Here is a 24,698-nt window from a genome sequence, read left to right on the forward strand (position 1 = left end):
TCCAGTTCGGGGAGAAAAACAACTTGGTTTGATGGATTGTTTCATCTTAAGAGGTTTTCACGTGTGCTAAGGCTCAGTGTTGCTTAGAATTTGACGATTTGATTCACTTTGGTATCGATTCAGTATGAAGTAGAAGTCCACAGTTAAATAGTAAGACTACAAAAAACTTTGGGGAAAAAAAATTATTTATTTATTTAATCAATATTGAATTAGGCAATTCATTGCTGAAATGATATTTTTACCTACCCCTAAAGTGCAGCCTCTTGAGGAAAATGCACTGAAATGTGGGAAATGTGCTTATTGTTCTGAAACTCCTGTACAAACAATGGATTTATTGTTGCATCATTATTATTGTTTTCCACCTATTTGCTGAGTGTTATTTGTTGTATTGTGGTTGTCATTATTTTATTATAAATCCATTATGCAGTGGAGGAAACTGTGCAGGAAAATAATGAGAAAATCTTTTTCTTTTTTTTCTTCTCAAAGTTGTTCCTTTAGCTACAATATGCTCTAATTGAATTGTGTTAGCATCAACTACACCGGTGTTCCCCAACCCTTTTTTGAGCCATGGCAAAAACTGTACATCAGGAATATCCTATGGCTCTCTACCAAACAAGTAATTGACTCACAATTTACTTACTCAACCTGATACCTGGTCCTGTTTAGTTGAACACAACATCGATATATTCACAGAAATTGAGTTTTCCAGCCATCTGCTGCCACCTAGTGGAAGAGTAAATACATTTTAGAAAATGAATATATAAAAAAAATAAAATTAAAAAAGGACCTGCAAACACAATTTAGATAAATATTGTAGGTGAAAGTAAAAGGTACCACAGATGCAGGACAAACAAAGTATGTTTGTCTGTAAACTGCACACTAAAAAAGGAGGGAGGAAAAGTCTTATTTGCGTATTTGTTTTTGTCTGTTTCGTACCAGGGTCCGAAAAGTCCCTGAAGAAAAGCTTTGATTTGTTCGACGAGTACCTGGATGTTCGGGTCCACAACAAGTTCTTCAGAATGCTTGGAGTCAGCGACAATCACATCCGCATCGCGGAAAACGGCCCCCCGGGTGATAAGGTCTATGAACTGCTGAAGAACTGGATGCAGAGGCAGGGACTGAAGGCCGACATCAACAACCTGTTAAACACCCTGCTGAGCATGGACCAGCGACGCTCGGCCGAGAGCATCGCCTCCACGGCGCTGCAGAGAGGCTACTACAGGCACGCAGACACGCCCTGAAGAACACCACCAAGAATGAAGAAAACATATTTAAAAACCAGAGAAACTAGAAGCACACAGACGCTGCAGGTGGACGCTGTGCCGTCTGAACAGGCTTACCTCTCTGTGGCCGTGCAGCCACGCATTCAAAAGCCAGTAAATACTAAAAAAAAAAAGACAACAAACAAAAAATTAAACAAAAACACACAAAAAGGGTAAGCTCAAGTCAAAGCGATCAATGCTGCAAACAGACTGCCTGTGTAAAACACACAAATGTCTTGTAAAATCCTCCATGAAGAAAAAATTGTGTGGACAAATTCAGTACTGCGGTTATAACACGGCAAAAAAAAATTACCATGAAGGCGTCAACGTCCATGGGCACGAGTGGCGCCATCTGTCTCTTGCTGTAGCAAAGCAATGTGCAGCCAGAATACTGAAAGATGAAGACGTCTCTGAGTGTGTGTGTGTGTGTGCGTGTGTCACACAGCTGAACCTTCAGCAGAGACAAGGATATACACTGGTTTGTATGAGTGGCATTAGCTGTGTCACTAATACTGTGCCTCTCTAATGCACTGACCTCTGGCACATGTAGGATGTAAAGAATAGAGTTAACGCATCGTGTTGTTTTGTTTGTTTTTCGTCGGCCCGAGTGTTCGTCAGTCCAAGTGTTCGTCGGTCCGAGTGTTCGTCAGCCCGAGTGTCCGTCAGCCCGAGTGTTTGTCAGCCCGAGTGTTTGTCAGCCCGAGTGTTTGTCGGTCCGAGTGTTCGTCGGTCCGAGTGTTTGTCAGTCCGAGTGTTCGTCAGCCCGAGTGTTCGTCGGTCCATGTGTTCTTATATTTGTCATCGAGCTTTAACCTGACAGGAGATCGTTGCCAACAATTTCTGTACAGCCTTACTAATCAGAAACGTTCACTGCTGTCTGTTGAAAGGTATTTACATTAGTGTCTTTTTTTTTTTTTTTACTATAATTTCATTCTAAGAAAGTAGCAACTAACCTGATACAAACATAATTCAATCTTCTACCCGATCGATGTTAACACGGACAAAGAAGTACAAGAAGGAATTTCACACACACGGTTTCTGTTGGAACAAAATGTCCAGAGTTCAGCAAAAGCGCTTCCAAAAAGTTTGAGTTGAAAAACTTCCAAGGTCATTTTTATTTATTGATATATTTATTGTTTCACAGAGTTACAAGTAATCCTTCTTTATTTATACCTTTGCCAAATTTGACCCTGAAACATAAACCGACTTCTGCTGGCGTGGTGACGATGCTTAGCCTCAGGGCAAAATGACTGATTTCAGGTAAAGTCCTGCTCGTGGCAGAAATCATTTCTTAACACGAGCTCCTGTTTAAACCTTTCACTGTCTGGACTCTGGAAGGAGGAGAGTTGTGTTGCAATCACATCAGTTTAATGAGTGACTAGAGGCACAGGTACTGGTTGTTTTAGTCCAAGTCGAGAGACTAAAGATGAAGGAAGCTTTTCTGGGTTCAGTAAAAGAAGCTAAGAATGTTGGCGTTAGTCAAGTCAATTCTTTTGTTAAATTAATCAGGTTATTAACATATGTCAACACATGGGCATAACTATCCAACTACTTTCTCTAATACGTAGTCAATGAACATGTTGTAATTTATGCACACTACAAGAAAGAGTCTTTGTTTCACCAAAGATAAAAATATCATCTGACGCCCAGCGTGTGTTTGTTGAGGCTTCAACTTCAGGTCGGTCACCGAGCACAGGGCAGTAAATAAGTCTACAACCGACAAGCTGACTGACACTACTGTCAATCGGACTGTGAGGAACTGTAGACTGATTAACGTCGTCGAGGACAACGGCTTCACCGAACCCTCGACACATTGTACAAATCACAGATGGAAATGCACAGTCACTAAAATCCACCAACTCTATGAAGCTAAAATTATGGTTGTCCATATTTGTCTTGAAAACACATAATAGTTATTCAGCTGCTGTTAAGTCTCTCTGTTCCAGCGATGTACAGAAAAAATGGCATGTAGCAACGTTAATTAATTACAATCACAATTAATCATGATTAATTGTGATTAATCCACATCTACCCAGTGTTTAATCAGATTAAAAATTGTAATAATTTGACCGCCATAAAAAGATAGAACATTTTAAAATGCGTTGCCCTATATTTCTGTTCACTGTGGACAAGTTGCATTGAAGCCCCGCTGTGTATGTATCAAATGTGTTTTAATCAGGAAAACGGGAAAAAAAAACAAAAAAAAAACGGTGAAGTTTAAAGTAAATTGAGAGTTTGTGCGTTACAAACTCCATTTGTAAAAATTAACATTTCTCCCAGTCTTCCTGCAGTCTCTTGTGTATAAAATGTTACAGAGATATATATTGTTACTGCAGGGAGATGCTACAGTGCTGGCACTGCCCTCTATTGACAGACGATGAAACTAAAGGCTGCATGTACTTTTTGGGCCACTATACACTGCTTATACTAATTATTTGTACTGTTTTTGTTTTGCATTGTTCCCACCTTTTCCTAGAGTATCATCGAAGTGATCGACAGGCTTCGGTGTTCGTCCGACTGAGCGTACAGCATGTCTTTTTGTTACTTTGAAAATGTTGTATTTTCACCTTCACATATTTCAACAAAAGTCCTAAACTCTTCTCTTTTGTACAGACTTCCTGTTCAGCATTGCTCTTAGAACATTTATTCACTTTTTTTTTGCCTGCCATGAATTTCAGATTTAAATTATGCAATTTTCAAAAAAAATGTTTTTATGTAAATTTCTAATAAATGTTTTGTACAGATGCCTTTGTTTCAATGTCAGATGATTTCACTGTGTCCTCAGCAACGGCAGCCCGCGGCATGCTGGGAGAGAAAAAGAAAAGAGGCTATTGGTATCGGCAGATACTCCAAGAAATAGTTGTATCGAGCCATCCGTATTTTGCTGCTTGAATGGTCTAATATTTAGACTGACCCACAGGGGGCGTCAGTGTGTAACCTCCTGTTGGTTTTTCGCTGAGTTGTTTATTGGAGACCCTGGTAAACCACCATGGCTGAACAGGTCATCTTCTTGCTGTAAGGCAAGAGCACTCACCACCGCCCCACCACGTTTCCCCCTATGGAAGATGTTTGTACTTTTCCAACATATTTTAGAGTCAAACAAATCCATGTTTGATGATTTGTCCGACCTGACCTTCCTTTTTCAGTGAGGAAACGCTCCTTTCTCAGTGTCTTATCTCTGTTGGTTCTGTGAGTGACGACGGAACAATGAAAACAACAGACATAACAGACTATTCCTCATTATTCGGCTGCTTGTTATCGTAGTTGGCGACAGATGTGTGTTCTCTCTGTGGGTCTCATCTCCCCTCAGGTGTATTCACAGACGCCCCAGGGGGGGAGGCAGCTTTGATTTTTCCATGCAGCTTCAGTGCGATGTGAAAACCTGTGCACAGTGGCAGGGTCTCATCTGTGGACTGTGGCGGGGAATTTTCATCAGTAAAATCAGTGATGACAAGCGTGACCAGGCCCATGTGGGACATGTGGGGTACTGTGCAAAGGTCTGATGCAGGTCAAACTCAAACTACTTTTTTCCAAGTATTTATATATACCAGAAGCTGTGCAGAAGGCAGGGACATTTTTTGGACTTATTCAGCCATGACGGCTAGCTTATTCCCAAGCCACCAGAAAGGACGCACTGCACTGGTGGCCGCCTCGAGGGACGGTGTTAAAAACCACATTTACAGTTGTAAATAAATACTCTTGAAGTCATTCATTAAAAGGCCAGAAAATACTGCAGAAACATGGTTACGTAGTACATGCATACATACATAGAGTTCTGAGGGTTTCCTACCTATGGCTAGCGACTCTCTGATGATGGCAAATTTGTGAAATTTGATTGCATCTAGAGGGAGCAAATGAGCACACACCAGGCAGAGAGAGTGTGCATCTGACTGAAAAAAAAAATCATTTGGTTTCTGTACGATTAATCCTGAAAAATTCGATTGTAATCATGATTGAGTATATTTATGATTTTCTTTTTGCAGCTCAGAATTCTTTGACCCATCCTGGTGTTTATGAACGGTCCCTAAAGCCTCTGAAAACAGAAGTGAGACCCTGTCTCTTCCACTTCAGGACTTCATTATTTTGTCTCTCTCCCTTCTTTCTTTGAGCCCTGAAGGTTTAGTCTGAAGTGCTGACGTGGATTCTTTCGTCCTCAGGTCAGAGAGAGGTTTTCCATGTGTGGATTTGCTGGTCTACCTTTTATTTTCCACTTGTTTTGCTGAATCTTGGGGGTTTTTTCCCTACTTTTTTTTTTATAGATAACATAGATAGATAGATAGGTAGAACTGTATTAATCCCTTGGGAGTTCCCTTTGGGAAATTAAGGAAAAAAATATTTATAAATGGTAGCCCAGCGTCAGTCTCTGAGTTGGTACCCTGGGTGTTCAATAAGTTCTCTCTTTTTTTTTTTTTAATTTTTTATCCACATTGAAAACCTCAGAGTCCGGCGTCTCCTCTGTCATGCCTTTGTTTGCTGTAGTTGTCTGTTTGATGTGCTGTCTTATTGTCTTTTCTCTGGCCGTTGTTTGCTGTGAGGCAGGAGACGGAGATGAAAGTCTGTTGTTGTGGCTACAGCCTGTGAGTTGTTTGACGTGTCCGTGTGCATCCTGTTGCCTCTGTCCTGTCTCTGAACCCTTCCTCAGTACTCACGGGCTCCGTCGTACCTTCCACTACTTGTATATCTGATCTTTCTCCTTCCTGTACTGCATCAGTACTGGGTGGAATCACAACTTTCTCAGGCGTTCACACTTCTAGTGATTATCATCAATAAGAAATGTTTTTCTTCCTAACTTCGGTGTGCTCATTTACAGCCGTATTTACTGTGTTCTCTCCACCTTCAGAGGATTTTCCTGTTTCCTTCTCCATGTCTGGGAGGAATTACACGATGCAGTCGACTTCTTTGTGATCACCCTCAGTATTGTCTGGGTGGAGGGTGTATGCTAATCTGGCCTGGTTTGCCTTCCAACACTATTCATTATTGATGGTTTAGTTTCCTTGTCTGAGCTCAAACGCTCTGCTTCTGTTGTAATGATGCTCCCTGTCTAATGGTCTTCAGTGGTTTTCAGCTCATAACAGGTCTATTTATGGACTTCTCTGTCTCAGTGGAATTTGACCGGCACTGACTCTGACGCTGAAGAACTTCTGGATCAGCGCTGTCTCCACAGAAGGCGGCTTCTCCCGACCTGAACATTAATCAAGCTCCTGTGTTTCTCCTTCTTCTTCTTCTCCTTCTTTTCATTCTTCTTCTTCTTCTTCTTCTTCTTCTTCTCCTTCTTCTTCTTCTTCTCCTTCTTCTTCTTCTTCTCCTTCTTCTCCTTCTTCTTCTTCTTCTCCTTCTTCTTCTTCTTCTCCTTCTTCTCCTTCTTCTCCTTCTTCTTCTTCTTCTCCTTCTTCTCCTTCTTCTCCTTCTTCTTCATCTTCTCCCTCTTCTTCTTCTTCTTGTTCTTCTTAACAGCTGCAGTTCTGTCTATTCACAACTGAGATTTAATTATCATTCCATTTTTGTTTTTTTAATCACCTGTCCTGTCAGGTTGGCAGCTGGAGTTGGGTACTGTACTGTATTTCCTGCTACTTCCAGGCAGATTTAGTGCAGTTTGACTTCTGCGTCTTCTTGCATGTCCCAACCATCTTGTTATTTATTTTGTCTCACTGTTACCATCCACATATTTTCCAGGTCCAGTTGAGGAAACTGGAGCTAAGGAACTGACATTTCTGGTGAAGAGCTGTCAGAAAGTTCAAACTTAAAGCTCAACTTTAAATCTCACCTTTTGTTAACTTTTCAGCCTCTCACTGGATATTTGTGTGTGTGTGTGTGTGTGTGCGCTCTCCGATTTCATCATAAATATGTGCCATGCAGTGTGTACGTTTGAACTCATCTTAAAACCACAGTAAAGTTTTCAGCCAGTTTTATTTTCTTCTCAATAATAACAACGTTATTTTAAGCCAAAATGAAAATAAAATTTCTGTATTAAATTATTTGTCTTCAAATTGACGGTGTCATCACGTTAGACAACCTATCAATTATATTAAGGATAAAATAAATGAAATAATAAAATAGCATTATAAATAGTTACCAAAGCCAGTTGAACAGAAAGTGAGCAGAGCTTTTACAACAATGGCTTGATTCAGTTGAATAACACTGTCTTCTTACATGAACTGTTCCACTCTCCGTTAAACTGAGAAGTGATATTAGCTAGCATATAGCAGTGATTATCAACTGGTGGCCCGTGGACTGAATCCAGGTCACCGTACCGTCCAATCTGGCCCGTGACTGGATTTTAAAATAAATATAAAATAATCAGATTAGACAAAACTGTCATTAAAATTCCTACAAGCCGCTGACATCGTTGACCTACTACACACAACAGTGACTGACCCGTGGGCAGCTGGTTGTAGTGGAAAGACTCAGGTCACTGGATTGGCTCTGGTGCAACCCCAGTCATTTTTTTTTCACTGTGTTAAATACACCTGGACCTACAACTCCTTGGTCTCTCCATTACAAAAACTAAAGGCTGTGCATTGATGAAGTGAATCCGACTTTGAAAATGCCAGAAGAGTTTTCCACCATCCTGATATGGTAGAAGTGGCGATAAAATGAGACATAAAACGAGCCGTAAAACATAAAAACAACAACAATCTCAAAGACAGTGGCCATCATTCACCTACTGCTTTATTGTCTGGCCCGTGGCCCGACTCTGGGGTCTGATTAAAATGCCTCAACAACTGTTAGAATTATTGCCGTGACATCATAAAAAGATAATTCCATTGGCCTAAGGAGAAGACTGGACCTGATGACGGCCTGATGTTTTCTCATCTGCCTCCACCAGTGGGGGTTATTTTTTATGTTTTTGTCCAATATTTTCATCTGCCATGAAATGTATCTTTATCACTGATCTGACGGGCTTTTAAGTTTTTCCCAAATGTGACACAAACTGACCGTTTTGACTGACTTTCACGCTCATTACTTGCTCTGATGATGGTGACATAAAATAAGGCCGGCGTCATAAAATGTCTCCTAAAGCTGAGGCAAACAGATTCATTCTCTTCTCCATACAAACCATAAAATAAACAGTGTTGTGGTAATGAACAAATACTGGTGACCAAAAGTTGATCAACACACGGATTGCATGTGAAAAAGCAATGGAAGGATTGCATGTGAAAAGGCAATGGAAGGAAAGTGTAAAATCACAGAGTTTTGCATGTGAAAAGGCAATGGAAGGAAAAGTCAAAGTTTGTTGACGTTCTGTATGTGATGGTGACTGTGGAGTCGACTGTTTGTTGTGACACGCAGTCTCACAATCACATGTCGTAAATTATTACACACTGGACCGCAAAGTTTTCATGGAAAAATGAAAAATGAAAACAGGATTAGACCAAGGCTGCAGTCATGAAAAGATGTCTGGAAGAGGTCATATATGTGTACATACATAAACATATAGGAATGTGCACAAATACAAAATTGCATATAAATATATACATATGTACATACAGTATGTGTGTATATGTATATATATGTACATAAATACATGTGTATATGTACATAAATAAATGTGTATATGTTTTCATGTATGAAACATGTATGTATGTACATGTGTATATTTATGTATATGTACATATATACACACGTATGTACATATATACATGTGTATATGTATTTATGTATATGTATGTGTGTTTGTGTGTGTAAAAATTAAATAAATTGATATTCCAAAAATGGTATCGTTCAGAAAACTGTATCAAAATGAAGGTATCGGTATTGGTACCAGTATCGAACATTTTTTCATCGTTTCCATCGTTCCATGGAAACCTCAGTAGAATGGCTTTCAACTGCAGTCAGCGCACAGACAGGCCGGTCAGAAGGTGGAGAACTGATTCATGTTGCTGTCACAAAGACATAATGTAATTTATGCTCCGCTGTTAACGTCTCTCGCATGATATTTGCAATAAAACTGTCACTTATCTTCATGCCTGCCTGACCTTTGCATGTTGTAATTACAAAGTCAAATGAGATTACACACAGAGCTGCGTCACCGTCCCTGATCATCTGCCTCGGCCCACAGTCCTGGACCCTCACTAAACTGTGGAGCCTTTCTTCTCACAGGAGCTCTGTGCTAAATTGGATGATACAGTGGCCTCTGTTGTTACCGTCACTTTAAAAAAAGAAAATTAAATTTTTATAACAGTGTTTTTTTTTTAACTAGGTCATGTCATAACCATACAGATGTTCACTGCAGTCGGTGGATCAAAGGGTCTCGAAAAGACCTTACACTTGGTATCAATATTAATTAGAATTGCAACATTCTATTCTCCTTTATTGAGCAATTGTGTTGCATAGATGTGGCTCAATGTTTGGGTTTTTTAGAAACAAATGTGAAGAATGCATGGAATATTAGCATGACCAATGAAAACGACAGTGTCGTCAGTAAACATCTAATCTCTTTCTGTGATCATTGTTGGTGCACAGCCAAAACTGAGACACTGTTCTGAGCAGGAAAATACAGAGAACAATGGTTCCTGGTCCTGAGAACATCTTTTTTATTTAAAGTAACAAACAGTTTGAACAACAACAGGCCTTGATGTTCTTTATGTATAAAGAGAGTAAATTGGTTGAACCTGCAGTGTGGTGAAAGTCTTAGTTCTGTTTTAATTTACATCTTATTACTATGTCAGGCCTGGGGAGAACATTTTTCCATTTCATTTTGTGTCTTTTCTGACTCTAAACATAAAGGCAATTTTTTTTAAAAAATGTCTCAAAAATGCCTGACTCTAAACATAAAGGCAATTTTTTAAAAAAATGTCTCAAAATATATTAGATTTAAAAAGGTGACCAATTTTTAATAACTGAATTGTCTTCAACATTGTAACAATTTATCAGGAATCTTCAACCTTCCAACACAAACATGTATAATACATGTTAAAATCAGAGGAAAATCAACATTGTAACCAATTTAAATAAAACATGTTTTAGAATTATAAAGGTTTTGCAAGAGATTTTAATCTTTTTATTTAGATATTTCTTTTTCCAATACTAGAAGAACAGCACTGTAATACACTACTGAACCACTGGATGTCAGTGTATTTCAGACTCTCTAATTAGAGACGTAATCGATTTCGTGCAGAAAGAAAAAAAATTCAATAATACATTCCAAAACAACTCTTGAGGTAGAAAATATTTCTTGAATTCAATCAAATCCAATTAGGTATTATTTTTAATTAATCAGATATCTGATACCCAAATATCCTCATTATTTTCATGGGCCAATCTAATTTAGTTAGACATAATTTATTTTGAGAAGATGAATGCATGCATTCTACTACAACAACTACTATTACTACTAATACGATTACTAGTAATATTACTAACAGTAATAATAAACGTATCATAATAAACGTATTGCTACTGTTGTTAAACATCCTAACCAGTAGGTGGAGGTGTTCAGCAAATGAAACGCTGAGGAACCGTTTCCTGTAGGGTGAAAGTGCACTAGCAGTTAGCCTAGTCCCTTAACACACTATCTTCTACATTAAAAATGGATGTAAACCAAGCCAAACAGGAGCACTTACTTGCTTTAAAAGGTATTTTAAACTTTGTACTGTAAAGTAAACACTGAATGTATGTGTAATGATAAAATAGGAGTAAACTTTGTACTGTAAAGTAAACACTGTGAATGTACGTGTAATGATAAAATCAACGTTTCACTGCCGCAGGTTGTTTGTTATTGTCGTTAGCTGCTCGTAGCTTTTGCTACTACTGCTATACAACGTTTATTAATGACAACAAATCGTACAATTTAAGTTTGTCGAAATTTTAAATGGTAGCCCGCTTTTTCTGTTGGTATCGGTTTAAACGTTGTACATTGCTCGTGGCTGTATCAGTGTCAGACAGGTTGTGAATAATGTACATCTGTGGAAATGAAATTGTTTTGTTTCTGTTTTATTTATTGTTTTGCTGTGGTGCCCATCCTGCGGAACTTATTTTTATCTGATATTATTCACTGTCACTCGTCGGTCAGGTCAATAACAGCTGTCATTTACAGTGATGCGGTTAACGAAACCGACACTCTTCACAAACCTGCCAGTGACATGTGAGGACCGAGATCTACCGGGTAAGTTCCACGTTCAATATCGATGAGTATGGCTCTCCTCCATATCTCCCTCTATCATAAAGGAGACCATTAAATAATTTCATTATGGATAAATACTTTTTGATAATAGTTATAATAAATATATTCCCATACACACATCATGTAGAAAACCACATTGACTGATATGTGATTTTAAATTCTATTACCACTTCACATGACTTTTTAAAATAAATGCATATACAATCACATAATTAATGTATTAAAAATATGTAAACAAAGTGATAGTTAGTTCATATGGGTTGTACATCTTAATATTTGACAGTGGAAAGATCACAGCTCGCGGGACGTGTGGTCACACTGTTGGACAGAGGACAGAAATTTAAACCCAACGGTGATCCATCTGGTTTAGTCTTTGTAACCCGATCTTCAAAGGTGTTCCCTCTGTCTCTTTGATCCACCCTCACTGCACAGGATACACAGACTCTACAGCAGGCTTATAAATACTGACTGTGTGCATCTCAAATGTCTGTAATCAGCTTCACCACATCACACACGCTGCCCTGGGCCCACGGCCTTTAATCCTGATGTGTTAGTGGGCACAGTGAATTGTGGAAAGATTTCAACAATCCATTGAAATTCACTGTCCCCCACAAACCCCCACTCCTCACCCCCTCTATCTATCTATCTCTCTCCTTCTCAGCTGAAAAACCTTTGGTTCTGTGCTGTTTTAAAACAACAACAATGCTATAGTAAAATTCCTTGCTTCATATAAAACCATATAAACATCAGATGCCGTGTTAAATTCTTGATTCATGTTTCTGATTTGTGTCCACAGGTGATTTGTTCAGTCAACTCATGAGGGAGGACCCTTCTACCATAAAAGGAGCAGAGACGCTAATGCTGGGGGAAATGCTAACGTTACCACAGAACTTTGGGTAGTGTTTTCACACGTTCAAAAATCTTTTTTTTAATACTTTAAAACTTGTTCACTTTCACTTGTACTTTTTCATTACACAGAAACATCTTCCTCGGGGAGACGTTTTCCAGTTACATTAGTGTTCACAATGATAGCAACCAGGTTGTTAAGGACATTCTAGTCAAGGTAATTAAAAGATGAAACATATCAGACTACTATATATCAATATACTTTGATGATAAATGATAAAACACAGAATTGTTCGTTCATGTCATTCTCCTCAGGCTGATCTACAGACCAGCTCACAGAGACTCAACCTGTCTGCGTCAAACTCAGCAGTAGCAGAACTTAAACCCGAGTGCTGCATCGATGATGTCATTCATCACGAAGTCAAAGAAATAGGAACACACATGTGAGTGTTTGTGGCTTACTGACTCCCGTGTTTCACGATGGAGTCCATTAGAGCTGCAGTGAACCACTTGGTCTCATTTTATTTTTGATTTTATTTTTACTGCTAGGAATAGTAGTGAATGAAAAAAAATCTTTCTGACAGACTCTGATATTCCTGATGTGAAAGATATAAAGTACCATCAGTGAACAGTTGTTCCAGTTGCTGTTGAACTCGTCTCTTCATTTCTCTCCATTCCCAGCTTGGTGTGTGCGGTCAGTTACACCACACAGTACGGAGAAAAGCTCTATTTTCGAAAGTTCTTTAAATTCCAGGTGAGTAACAGCACCGTGCCCTCTTTATTATTGTGACAGTGTTGAACTTGTGTGTGCGTTTGGAGGAGGCCTGCGAAAAGTCACAGATCTTCAACTGGGTGAATCTAATTACCACCAGGGCTCAGCATTTGGTGTGTGAGAGTCAGTTTGGAAACAAGCTGCCGTCAGAGCCTGACGTCTGACGGCGTCGTCTGTCAGATTTAGACAGTTTGGGGTTTTTTGCCTGGTTTTAAGATGGAAGAGTCTTGTGAGAAAACTTCAACCAATCGTTTGCAATCCATTTTCTATCAGGTTTTGAAGCCGCTGGACGTCAAGACAAAGTTCTACAATGCAGAGGTAAGTCAGCCATCATCGTACAGCAACGGCAGACGCAGGAAAACGTAAGACTCGCTACATTTTCTGCCAATAGATTTATTTTGTTCGACCTGCTCCAGATCATTTTTTTTTTTATTTTTGGTAGTAGAGGGATTTTGTAGTATTCCATGAAAACCTTGAATCTCCAGGAAGATTATTTTACAAAAAATGGTTGCGATTCCTGGAGGTCAAGAATTTTCCATGTTTCCATTTGTCATTTCAGTAGCTTTTAGTGTTAGTGACTGCAAATGTTCATTGTCATCACCTTTTGGCATGTAACCTCATTTTTTATTGTGTCCTGTATTTTATTTTCTCCATTAGAGTGACCTCAGTTCTGTGGTAATTGTTCCTTCTGTTCTCATTGGCTGAGTGTTTGTTTTTTTCCAATTCTTCTGGTGCAACAAACTCTGACCCCACAGAGAGGTGCGATGGAAAAAAATGGAAAGGAAAGCAGGGTTTTGACACATATTTAAAAAGAAACAATAACCAGTAAAAAAAAAAAATTATCTCAGTGGCCATGAACACTCAATCTGAAGTTTCCATTTTTGTCTTCTGCCCTCTCTGTGGACGCTTATGCTTGTCTCGCCATCTCATTCTTTACAGGGCTTAGACTTCAAACAGCACTGTTTGTGCTGTCATTTTTAATCCTTGCAGTTTGCATTAATTATCCAATGTATCATTTAAAAAGAGATTAGTTATTTTTTCAGTCGGATCCAGACCAGGGGTTCTCAACCTTTTTAGAGGTCAGAGGATGGTATTTACCAAGAATCTTCGCATTATAGAAATACAGTCTCCACATTCACTGACTAGAGGTCAGAGGATGGTATTTACCAAGAACCTCCACATTCACTGACTTATGTTGCTAACGACTAATGCTACCAGATGACATTGGAATGACAACACTTACATTTTAGTGTTTCATAAAGCCAAACTTGATATAAATGTCATCATAGTTTCTCAATCCAGTTGAAGCAGCATTTCAGGATTACCGTACTATACAAACATTGTCACAAAGTTATGCAGATATACCCCTTTAAATATTAAAATAGAATTTTATCTTTGTTGCAACAATATTTTGTAGACCCTTGAGTATAGCCCTCAGACCCTTTCAGGTTCTGGGAACCCCTGGTTGAGAACTACAGATTGAATCAATAGTGATAAGAACATTTTTTAAGTTGAATTCCTGCACTTTTGTGCTGTTGGGCTTAAGTTTTTTTACTGTGATCGAAACAACTAATCACAGTCTAATTATCAGTGCCTAACGAAGCACAATCTATATTGAAATAATGGGGGAAATGATGATTGATTTGACTGTGTCAGGTTTCAGGTTTTGGTTGGAATGGCTTTGCATGAACCTGACGCTGAGCTCTGTGATTTTATATTAACCTGATGAAGAACGGTTCATTGTCAGCACTGTTTCTGTTTTATAGCAGACATGAACTGGTCTCTGCTTCTCTGTCACTGGATCTGCCGTACAGTGGAGGTTGCACTCAACCGTTGTCTTCTCAACCATCAACTATTATTATACTAGACTGTCCTTTGTGTTGAAGTGAAGACTGTGGTGATCAGTTGTAGTGTAACTTTAGCTAACAACCACAACAAACAATTATAATCCTCACAGTTTGACTGTTAGAAATAGTCACTCTAGTCTATTAATATTTTTCTGTGCAGTATTGTGTATATACAGTACTATGGAAAAGAATCGAGTGTATGTAAATACTTACTATAGTATTGGAAATGACATAATCTTTGGAACGTTTGGTTTGTTCCTTAACATCGGCTTTACAAAAAGTAGAACATAACAAATATAAATAATACTTTTCAAAGAATACTGGATTATTCTCATGAATTTGAGGGAATTTACTCCTGGATTTAAGAGTAAAAGAAGAACTTCTATCTTGGCCCAGAAGACCAATATTTTCTTTTTAACATTTCCCTGCAATATTTGGGAAATAAAAAGTGTAAGATCAACTTCAAATGCATTCTGTTACGTCTACATGTCAACATGACTCAGATGTAGAGTCGACTAATTTACATTTACAGTAGAAGTGTAGTTGTCACATAACTAGTTGATGTTTGAGAGACCACAGGTGATTTGATGACTGTGCGACCCCGACTGAAGACTGCTGGTCAACGCTGGTACTAACACTGTCCACCAAGGTGCACTGAGCAAAGAGTGGGAAAATAACAGTATTAAGGTGTAAATCAATGATATTAATCTAGTAGTTTTTTTTTTCTAGTCTAAACACGCTGTTTTCAACCCTCACTTCACCCAGAATAGTTGTCTACACACAACACTTTTAAAGATCACATCCCACTGTCACCTGTTTAACCATAAGCCTTGATGCAGTTTTGCCCTAAACACCTCATTCTACCAACCGGTAACACTGGGTGAATTCTTTACACCAGTTTTGATTGTTTTGTTATTGTCATGTTTTTCAGATATTTCATAAATCTTCCCTTTAGAGGTCACTTGAAAGGGACAGTAACCAAAGGCTAATTGTTTTTAGCTCGTCATTGTTACCTCCTCTGATCTTTTAGGACAGTATCATTTATAATATCTAAACCTCCCTCCCAATCCTAACAACAGTAGTTGAGATGTTGCTCAGTTCACCTTGGACAGTTTGCAACAATGTGGCCCCAGTGACTACAGTCGAGGCCTGACTTGTGTCATCTGTGCTCCAGACAGACGAAGTCTTCCTGGAGGCTCAGATCCAGAACATCACCACTTCACCAATGTTCATGGAGAAGGTCTCTTTAGAACCGTCCATGATGTACAACGTCACAGAGCTCAACACAGTCACACATGGAGATCAGGGGTAAGGAACGTCCAAATGGTTCATTTATCGGTGTGTCACTTCCTGCTGTAATCTGCACTGTTTATCTGCCAGGGAGTCCACGTTTGGGAAAATGTCCTACCTACAGCCCATGGACACTCGGCAGTACCTGTACTGTTTGAAGCCAAAGCCCGAGTACGCAGAGAAGGCCGGAGTCATCAAAGGTGTGACGGTCATCGGAAAACTCGACATTGTATGGAAGACCAATCTCGGGGAGAGGGGGAGGCTACAAACCAGTCAGCTCCAAAGAATGGTAATGGATGTTAATGGGAAAAATACCACAAATATTATGCTTTTATTTGTTTTGTTATCTTATTATTGTTTTTCATTGTCTTCCAGGCACCAGGGTACGGCGACATCAGGTTGTCTTTGGAGACGATTCCTGACACGGTCAACCTCGAGGAGCCCTTTGACATCACCTGTAAAATCACCAACTGCAGGTTTAAAAAAACAATCGACTGTTTCTTACTAACAAATAAACAAACAGAACTTCCGTAAAGCTGATGATGGGAGTAGGACTGATAACTGCCTCTATTTCAGTGAGAGAACCATGGACCTGGTGTTAGAGATGTGTAATACCAGGTCCGTCCACTGGTGTGGTGTCTCTGGACGACAGCTGGGAAAACTCAGCCCTGCAGCCTTCCTCTCTCTGCCCCTCACACTGTTGTCGTCTGTACAGGGTCTTCAGGTAGGAGCTGCACTAAAACAACACTCGTCTATAGAGCAACAATCGTCGTATACATTTAGGGAACAAACCACCAGGGGGCGGCCCTACTGTTTGTATTAGCATGTAAAGCAAAACACGAGTCTGTCATTCCTCCGTCAAACTGTTAAAACACCAATTCCCACAGTTTCCAATGCAGTGATTTAAATTTTGTCTCTGATCTGAACAACTCCAACCCTGAAATAGTCATGGGTCACGCCCCTCATTCTTAGCCACTGATTACTACCTTTGTGTAGTACAGGGGTACTCAGGCTTTTCCTTCTGTGTTTCTCGTCTCCAGAGTATTTCTGGACTCAGACTCACCGACACGTTTCTGAAGAGGACATATGAATATGACGACATCGCACAAGTGTGTGTGGTCTGCCCCTTCACCAGCAATGAGTGCTAGACATTTTATTGATTTTTTTAAACTAGACCAACTTTGGAATTTTTTTCCACGTTGCTGGCATTTAACTCATTTTTTTGCATTCCAAGTGGACACTGCTGTATTTTAAAATGAATTGTTAATAATCTAAATCCCCGTCTTTGAAAATAATAATGTAAATGTGCATATATGTTAATAAAATGTGTATCGTTTGATTTATGATATTACTATGAAACATTTAACAGTAGTGTGTGTGTTTTTGTTCTTTTATATGTCTCTTTATTTCCCCAATTTATTAAGGGTTAATATGAGAGGTACTGAAGTAAATGCAATTTTCTCAGGGAAAAAAAAAAAACAATCCATGAAAGAGATAATATTGTGTTAAAAGCTCTGCTCACTTTCTGGTCAGCTGGCTGTGTTAATTTTGTTGAACTTATTTTTTTAAATCAATTTTATCCTCAGTTTAACTGATATTTTGTGGAATGTGTTGTTTACATTTGCCGGTTGTACGCCTTACAATGGATTGTGCTACATTTCCTTTCTTTTGTTTGTCTTGTTTTTTGGGGGGAAAGTTCTGCCCTTCATGCTTAAGTCAGACTCTTCTGATGTTTTTATGTCCTGGATTATGATGTCACCACTGTGTTAGTGAGTGACAGATACTGATGTACAGTATGTCTGTTAGTTCAGACTGGCAGTGAAAATCCAGTTACATAACACATTAGGAACTGCATTCCCTCATACAGTCGTATACATAGTAAAATACTGGTATCGGGGTAAACGATTCATAGATTGGATTCAAGATCAATACAGAGCTGTGACACATTTCAGACATTTATTCACATATTTTAGACAAAACATGTTGCTGTTCTAACATACCTACTACCGGTAGCTTATGTGAAGCATCTGATTTCAAATACCAGATTATGGTGCATGCAAAAAAAACATTCTAAATAATAGTTTCCTCTTCCTGGGATAGTTAACAATGAAACAGAGTCTGGAATAAGAGGAAATCTGCTAAAGTGCAAAAACATAATGCAGGCAGCAAACACCGTGGCAACAGCTACAGAGTTGTAAAGGTGGAGTCTCCCTCATGGAGAAGCAGTGACGAGTGCACCATGACCGACTATAAAAGAAGACGAGTTGTTCTGTTTGTCTATACACAACACGGTATAAACAGAGTAAACCTGATGTTTAATGTGCACCGTATGAGACAAAGCTGTAATGTTCCCTTCAACGCTGAAAAACGACATCCCCCGCACCCCTCCATCGGTCGTTCATGGTGACATGACTAACTTGTAGCTCATGACACCGATTAGAGTCACCACATATAAAACACTACACATCTGTGTTCTGTATAAGGTATCTGGTCAAATTCTGTCAATAAGCTGAATGTGGTTTGGTCTATGGTTTATTTCGATGAAGTGTTCACCATATATTCTGCCCTAAATGTGGGATGTTTCAGTTCATGGTCCAGTCTCCAGGCTCTGGTCTCCTCCGCCCTCCGCAGCCTTCAGTTACAGTAAAGTGCCTTCGAACCCGTCCTCGTCCCCTCTTGTCAACACACTGGGTCTCTAAGAAATGGGTGTAGAGATTGTAAACGCTCTGTATGTTTCATTTCAGTGTTTTAATTATATATATATATATATATATATATATATAAAAACACTGAAATATATATATATATATATATATAAACACTGAAATGAATTGGTCTTGCTGCACCCCATCTCCAATGGCTCTGTGCCCCCGCTCCCGACTTTGGGAACCACTGACTGAACAAGCCATTGTTCATTATCAGTGTTCCATGTGTCACTGTGTAACAACAGTTCTAAATGAATCACACAACTTACAGCACTGGACTGGTACAGCTGCAGTACAATATGAAATGATACAATAACATAAAAGTATTTGAACATGTAAATACAACCAACAGATACTACATGTCTAAATACCTGATTAGATCATGAGTGTTCCTCAGCGCTGCCACTGAAGGAGCGGCTCCGGATGTGGTTCCTCAGCTGTTCAATCAGCTCTGGATTCTGCTGCTGGATCTGCTGAGCAAACTGTTGTCCCCTGTCAAAACAGATGAGGTCGCTGTTTCACCACTTATATAAGCATCGTTTATTTTAAGGTGTTCTTATTTGTTTTTTATGTAGCTTTGTATTTCTGATGTGATTGCAGAAAGATTCCGTGCTGGCGGTGAGTTGACTTACGCTTCAATCAAACTGGAAATGTCCGAGAGTCCTCCCACTCCAGCTGCAGGCCCCCCCACTGCGTTGGACATCATTCCAGACATGCTGACCACACAGGAAGACAGCGGCAGTGAGTCAGTGACACAGTGAGTGTTCATGAAAAAACACTTGGTTTTAAAGTGACCGTCATTTCATCACTTACAGCTGTTGTACTTGTTGGTTTTGCATCACACTGGCAGCCTGTAACAAGAGAAACAACGCTGAAATCCTCTGACATCATTAGATGATTTATGAGAATATTTATGACTGTAATATTTGTGTACAATGTAGATTTTAGGATTTTAAAAATTAATGAGTCATCTTTAAATCAGCCTTCATCTGGGAGTCTTTTCCAAGGCTCAGCCGGGCTGATCTTTACTGCTAAAATTATACCTGCTACAAGGGTTAGTTATGTATCATCTGAGCTTTGATGACTGCCACCTACTGGTCTATCCTCTAATAGAACATATTTCCATCTACAAACATCCTAAATTGTAGACCAAAGCGCTACAAAACATAAGACAAACAGACATGGATAATTATTATATTATTATTAGCATGAGTATTAGTAGTACTGTTATATAATATTCACATAGAAGAAACTGCGTAAAATACACAATTGTATTTGGGTAAGATTTTTTTAATTAGTTCTACGATTAGTTGACCCAGTGTGTGTGTGTGTGTGTGTGTGTTTAACATGAATTCAACAAAGTCAAAGTAAAAAGTCTGATTTTGGGAAAATAAAGTCTTCCAGAATAAATTAATTATATATCTAAATGTCGAATCAGGATAAAATCAGGATAAAGAATGTTGTGCTGCACATATAAGGTAATGGACTCCCATTACACTATAAATTATTGATTCATGCACTCAGGTCCATTTATGGAATTCACAGAGGAAAGAAGACGAGAGACAATCTTTACATGCAGTGCTGGTCAGGTTGGTCAGACTGATGTAGTAAAATGTCTGTACAGTGTCAGAGGTGCCCCCCCACCCTGCCCTCCAAAAATGTTTCAAGGAGCAATATTTTCCTGACACAATGCTGACGACGTGTGCTGTTCCCCTACCATGCTAATGAAGGCAGGGTTGTTGATCAAACTGGCCATGTCGAAGCCCAGTCCTGCTGCTACCTGTCGTACACAAAAATAGACAAAAAAATAATCATAATTATAAGGAAACACATTTTACTGCATGTACAAAGGGTGTAAAAAAACACATTATAACATAAATGAACCTACTGGACTGCTCGCTTCTTTCTGCTTCCCCTCTGCTATCTTCAGATTGGATTTGTACGTGTCGTTCTCAGGGTCTAGCACCAATGCCTTCTTAAAGTAGGAAATTGCCTCTGGGTATTTGTTCGTGGCTGTCAGAGCTAGACTAGAGACACGAAGAGGAGAGTGATGGAGCACAGAGTAGCAAAGAACGGATCATAAAAAACCTCTTCTCTTACAGTCACACTTACCCCATCCGCCCATATGCTTTACTGTAAGTGGGGTCGATCCCAATGGCTCTCTCGCAGTCGCATGTGGCCTCTGTGTAGTTGCCCAGTTTACTGTGAGCTGCAGCCCTGCAACCAGAGACAAACGGTCAAATTAGGTTTAAATCCAGAGCTTTCACATTATTTAAGAACGTAAGAACAGGAAGAACTTCTTCCTGTTCTTCCTTTTTTCCCTCCTTCACTTCCTTCTGATCCTGTCTATCCTGGTCACTTGCACAAAAAAACTTAGCATCTCCAACACTGCCACCTCCTGTTTTATTTATTTTTTTTACATCCAAAAACCACACATCATAGCAGATCTCACTACCCTCTTATAAACCTATTCTTTCACACTTGCTGCCCACTCCTCTCTTCATTGCAGACCTCAACCCTTTCAACATCATCTGCTGACGCTAGGGTTCAAAAGATTCCTGTTTCACTCTGAACCCATCTGTCAATCAGACGACACGCTTCCCACCTGACTAGCAAATCCTGTTTCATTCTCAAATCCTGCACAGTAATTCTCCCATGACCACTCCAGACTTTCTAATGCAGTACTCCAGTTTCTATTCTATTCTATTCTACTCTGTTCTATTCTATTCTCAGCAGCTCTATTCCATTCTATTCTATTCTATTCTCAAACAGCTGTTTGCATGTTTTCCTTGTGCTTCATCTCCCAGTCCTAACACATGCATCAGTGTCAACTGGACACTCTTATTTGACTATATAGTAAGCATGACTCGGTGTGTGATTGGTTGTTTGTCTGAACCTGGTCATGTGACGGACTGGTGCTGTGATTGGCTCCACTGGCAGAGAGCTGTGTCATAAAATGTTATAACATTTCTACTGACACCGTTGACGCATTAGCTTCAACAACAACGACAGGTTTCCAGGTGTATTATAAATACCTGTTGCAGTAGTACACGGCGTTTCTCAGATCCAGATCAATAGCCTTAGTGTAGCACTCCACTGCACATCTGTAGTTCTCCTCCTTCATGTGGTTGTTCCCTGAAACATAAAATACCAAAATACAAAGATAGGACATTCTGAGAAGGTCAAAGGTCACCCTTTAGCTGCTATTGTTTTCATATTTCATGCTGCCGTTATTACAGAGTGACTGCTGCTGTTGTTCCTCTCAGTCTCACTATATTGTCCAGATGCTGGAGATTTATTTTTTGGGACGCTGCTACAGTTCTGTTGTTTTATTGTATTAAATGTTAACTTTTTTTTTTAGGATTTTTTGTATTTGTATATATTACATCAGGAGTTTGTTTATAATACAAAATAATTCCTCCCTAGGATCAACAAATAAATCTGATTCTGATTCTAATTCTTACTCAAAACTAACATTTCATTATCGAATTGTACCTTTTTTTGCTGTTGTACTAAAAATAAAAAGGCAAATTAACATAGTGGCTACATTTAATCTGTAAAATAATGTGACAAAAGTCATAAATGTCAAACCATTAGTGATTTAAATGTTTCTCCACTGTAGTTTTTACGGCTTGTTTTTCGGGAAATAAGAAAAAACATATTTTATTATAAAAACATAAATAAAGTAGGTCACACAATTGTCAAAAAGCTGCCTTTACATGAGAATGTGAGTCTGTTACCTTCGTTCTTCAGCTGTTCTGCTCGCTCAATGTCTTCTGGAGACGGAGAGCACTCTGGTATGGTTATGTTGTCATTCTGGACAAATGCAGAGCATTGGGATAAATTATGGGACACAAACACACACCTTTATATATCAGGGCTGACGGTATTAACGAGCTCGTCACATTAATTAATCAGGTTAATTTTAAATGCATTTTGGCAGAACGATGTGCTCTATATACCCAGGATTTTTTTTGTTTCAAATCCAGTCTGCAGAGCAGCCTTACTGAGTGCAGGGAAGTGAATACGTCTTTTGTACTTTTTCAAAACCTACGGTCCAGTATCTGTAGTTGTGTATTGTGACGCTCCATAAGCTTTGAATGCTGCACAGTCTCATGTCGTGAGCCTTGTGCCTTGACAAAAACTCATAACCATATAACTTGATATAATTTCCTGCTGTATTACAGTGCAGGTGCCTGGAAGCGTGGAGCACCAACCTTCAGCAGGGAATTGAGGAATATCTCAGTGAGAGGCTGAGGTGCAGCCAGGTGACAGTCACTGGAGCTGATCTTAAAAGTGGTCTCCAAACACTGTATAGCCACTGCAGGAGGAAGAGGGTCACATGAATAAAAGGGAAAATACACCAGTCACTTTACGTGTTCTGTGGACTGATGTTATGACGGCAAGAAAAACATTTGGCAACAAGAATATCATAATAAATCCCCAGTCCATAAATACTCTACACACTGTAGCAAGGTTCAGTTTAATCCACAGTTTTTTTTATTTTTCCATCGTTATATTAGTTGTTAACGGAGTGGACAGTTTCTATGACCTACCTTCCAGACTCTCCTGCTCGTCAGAATTTAAAGCACCGCAGTGTGTTTGATCTCGTAGAAACTGCACAATAGAGAACGCCAGGCGCTTCTCCACGGCCATTTTTTTTAAATCTGGAAAACTGCAAAAGGAGAGAAAAGGAGGGGAGGGGAGAGGACAGGGGAGGGCGACCGCAGTGTTAAATTGTCCAATCAATTAATTGTAACAAGAACAGGAAACACATGCTGAAGAACAGCACGTTATACAGAAAGGCATGAGGTTTTAAATGAAAAGTGCTGTCAGTGCACACAGACACATACCTCAACCTCCACTGACATGAATTATTCTGATTCTTCATTGGTAAAAGTCAGGTATTAGTCACGAGGAACTATTGTGTTCACCTGCAACAACTGACTGTATTACTACAGCTGATGGTAAACCTGTCTTCTATGGCGGTTGATCCGGGATTATACATTTTTTTGGTTGATTTACATATATTTTAAATTTGTACTGTATTGTTTAAAATTAAAATAATAATAAATGACTTCAAATTCAAATAAAAAATATATAATATATGGACTGTCAGTCAAAATATTTATCTCACCAATCACAGATTAGTGTGGATTTATCACAAATAATCATGACTAATATATACATGAGAATATATTAGTGTACGTCATTCAGCATTCGACTATTAAAATTTCAATCTAATTAATTTTACAAATTAATTTGATTAACAACTTAATTTTTACAGACGTAATATACTTTATACATAGATATATACACACATACATATTCATATATACATATATGTGAATATATATACAGTATATTAATGATGAGCTGATGTCAGACTGCTCTGTTTATTTTACCACTCTCCCAGTCAAACTGTCAAGATGTCTGCCATGAGAAACTACAGTAAAACCATAACTCAGTTTCTAACAAGCAGTGGAGGTGAGTTCAGGTCGGTGTGTTATGCAATCATTCTGCTGCTATTGTCTGAAGCTGTACTCAGAGCCAGTGTCCTGTCTGGTTTGAGGGAGCGTTTCTGGGTCATCTTTTGTCCTCGTAGGTTATCAAAGAATGTCCAGTCACTTTTATGGGTGATTTAGTTTTGTCATGTTGGCAACAAGGATTAAGTTAATGGCAAAAGTAAATAGAAATTATAAGCAATTCTCTTATAATGAACAGTGTCGAGTTGAACTGATCTGTCCATTTTTGTTCTGTTCATTTCTTTATGAAGAAACAAAAATATTTAGAATTTAGAAAACGTATTCCCCAATTCCAATATCGACCGATACCGATATCGGCCTGGTAATA

General features: G+C 39.0%; 3 protein-coding genes across 4 annotated transcripts in view; 2 read left to right on the plus strand and 1 right to left on the minus strand.

The window, feature by feature from the left end:
* The window catches only part of tnfrsfa (tumor necrosis factor receptor superfamily, member a), a 25,508-nt gene extending 23,389 nt beyond the window's left edge, over window positions 1-2,119 (plus strand). The window contains exon 10 of the mRNA XM_008325716.3: window positions 940-2,119. Within this exon, the coding sequence (XP_008323938.1) occupies window positions 940-1,241 (302 nt within the window). The 3' untranslated portion in view covers window positions 1,242-2,119. The remainder of the gene's footprint in view (window positions 1-939) is intronic.
* Window positions 2,120-10,681: 8,562 nt separating this feature from the next.
* trappc13 (trafficking protein particle complex subunit 13) lies at window positions 10,682-17,508 on the plus strand. 2 transcript variants are annotated; one of them, XM_008325714.3, is made up of 13 exons: window positions 10,682-10,837; window positions 11,299-11,367; window positions 12,182-12,281; window positions 12,364-12,448; window positions 12,547-12,674; window positions 12,913-12,985; window positions 13,277-13,321; window positions 13,661-13,678; window positions 16,025-16,158; window positions 16,231-16,429; window positions 16,516-16,616; window positions 16,717-16,864; window positions 17,181-17,508. In XM_008325714.3, the coding sequence occupies exons 1-13, from the start codon at window positions 10,792-10,794 to the stop codon at window positions 17,286-17,288; spliced, it is 1,254 nt and encodes a 417-aa protein (XP_008323936.1). In that variant the 5' UTR covers window positions 10,682-10,791; the 3' UTR covers window positions 17,289-17,508. The 2 variants fall into 2 exon arrangements, with proteins under 2 accessions (XP_008323936.1, XP_008323937.1); XM_008325715.3 differs by lacking the exon at window positions 13,661-13,678.
* A 1,156-nt stretch (window positions 17,509-18,664) lies between these two features.
* sgtb (small glutamine rich tetratricopeptide repeat co-chaperone beta) lies at window positions 18,665-23,545 on the minus strand. The gene is made up of 11 exons (XM_008325713.3): window positions 23,402-23,545; window positions 23,063-23,166; window positions 22,586-22,661; window positions 21,881-21,980; window positions 20,958-21,062; window positions 20,734-20,872; window positions 20,563-20,625; window positions 19,659-19,696; window positions 19,478-19,561; window positions 19,217-19,337; window positions 18,665-18,835 (listed from the first exon to the last, which is right to left on the minus strand). The coding sequence occupies exons 1-10, from the start codon at window positions 23,499-23,501 to the stop codon at window positions 19,226-19,228; spliced, it is 921 nt and encodes a 306-aa protein (XP_008323935.1). The 5' UTR covers window positions 23,502-23,545; the 3' UTR covers window positions 18,665-18,835; window positions 19,217-19,225.
* Between the last annotated feature and the right edge of the window lie 1,153 nt (window positions 23,546-24,698).

The sequence above is a fragment of the Cynoglossus semilaevis genome, chromosome 14 (genome assembly GCF_000523025.1).
Source record: "Cynoglossus semilaevis isolate Cse_v1.0 chromosome 14, Cse_v1.0, whole genome shotgun sequence".
Classification (NCBI taxonomy): domain Eukaryota; kingdom Metazoa; phylum Chordata; class Actinopteri; order Pleuronectiformes; family Cynoglossidae; genus Cynoglossus; species Cynoglossus semilaevis.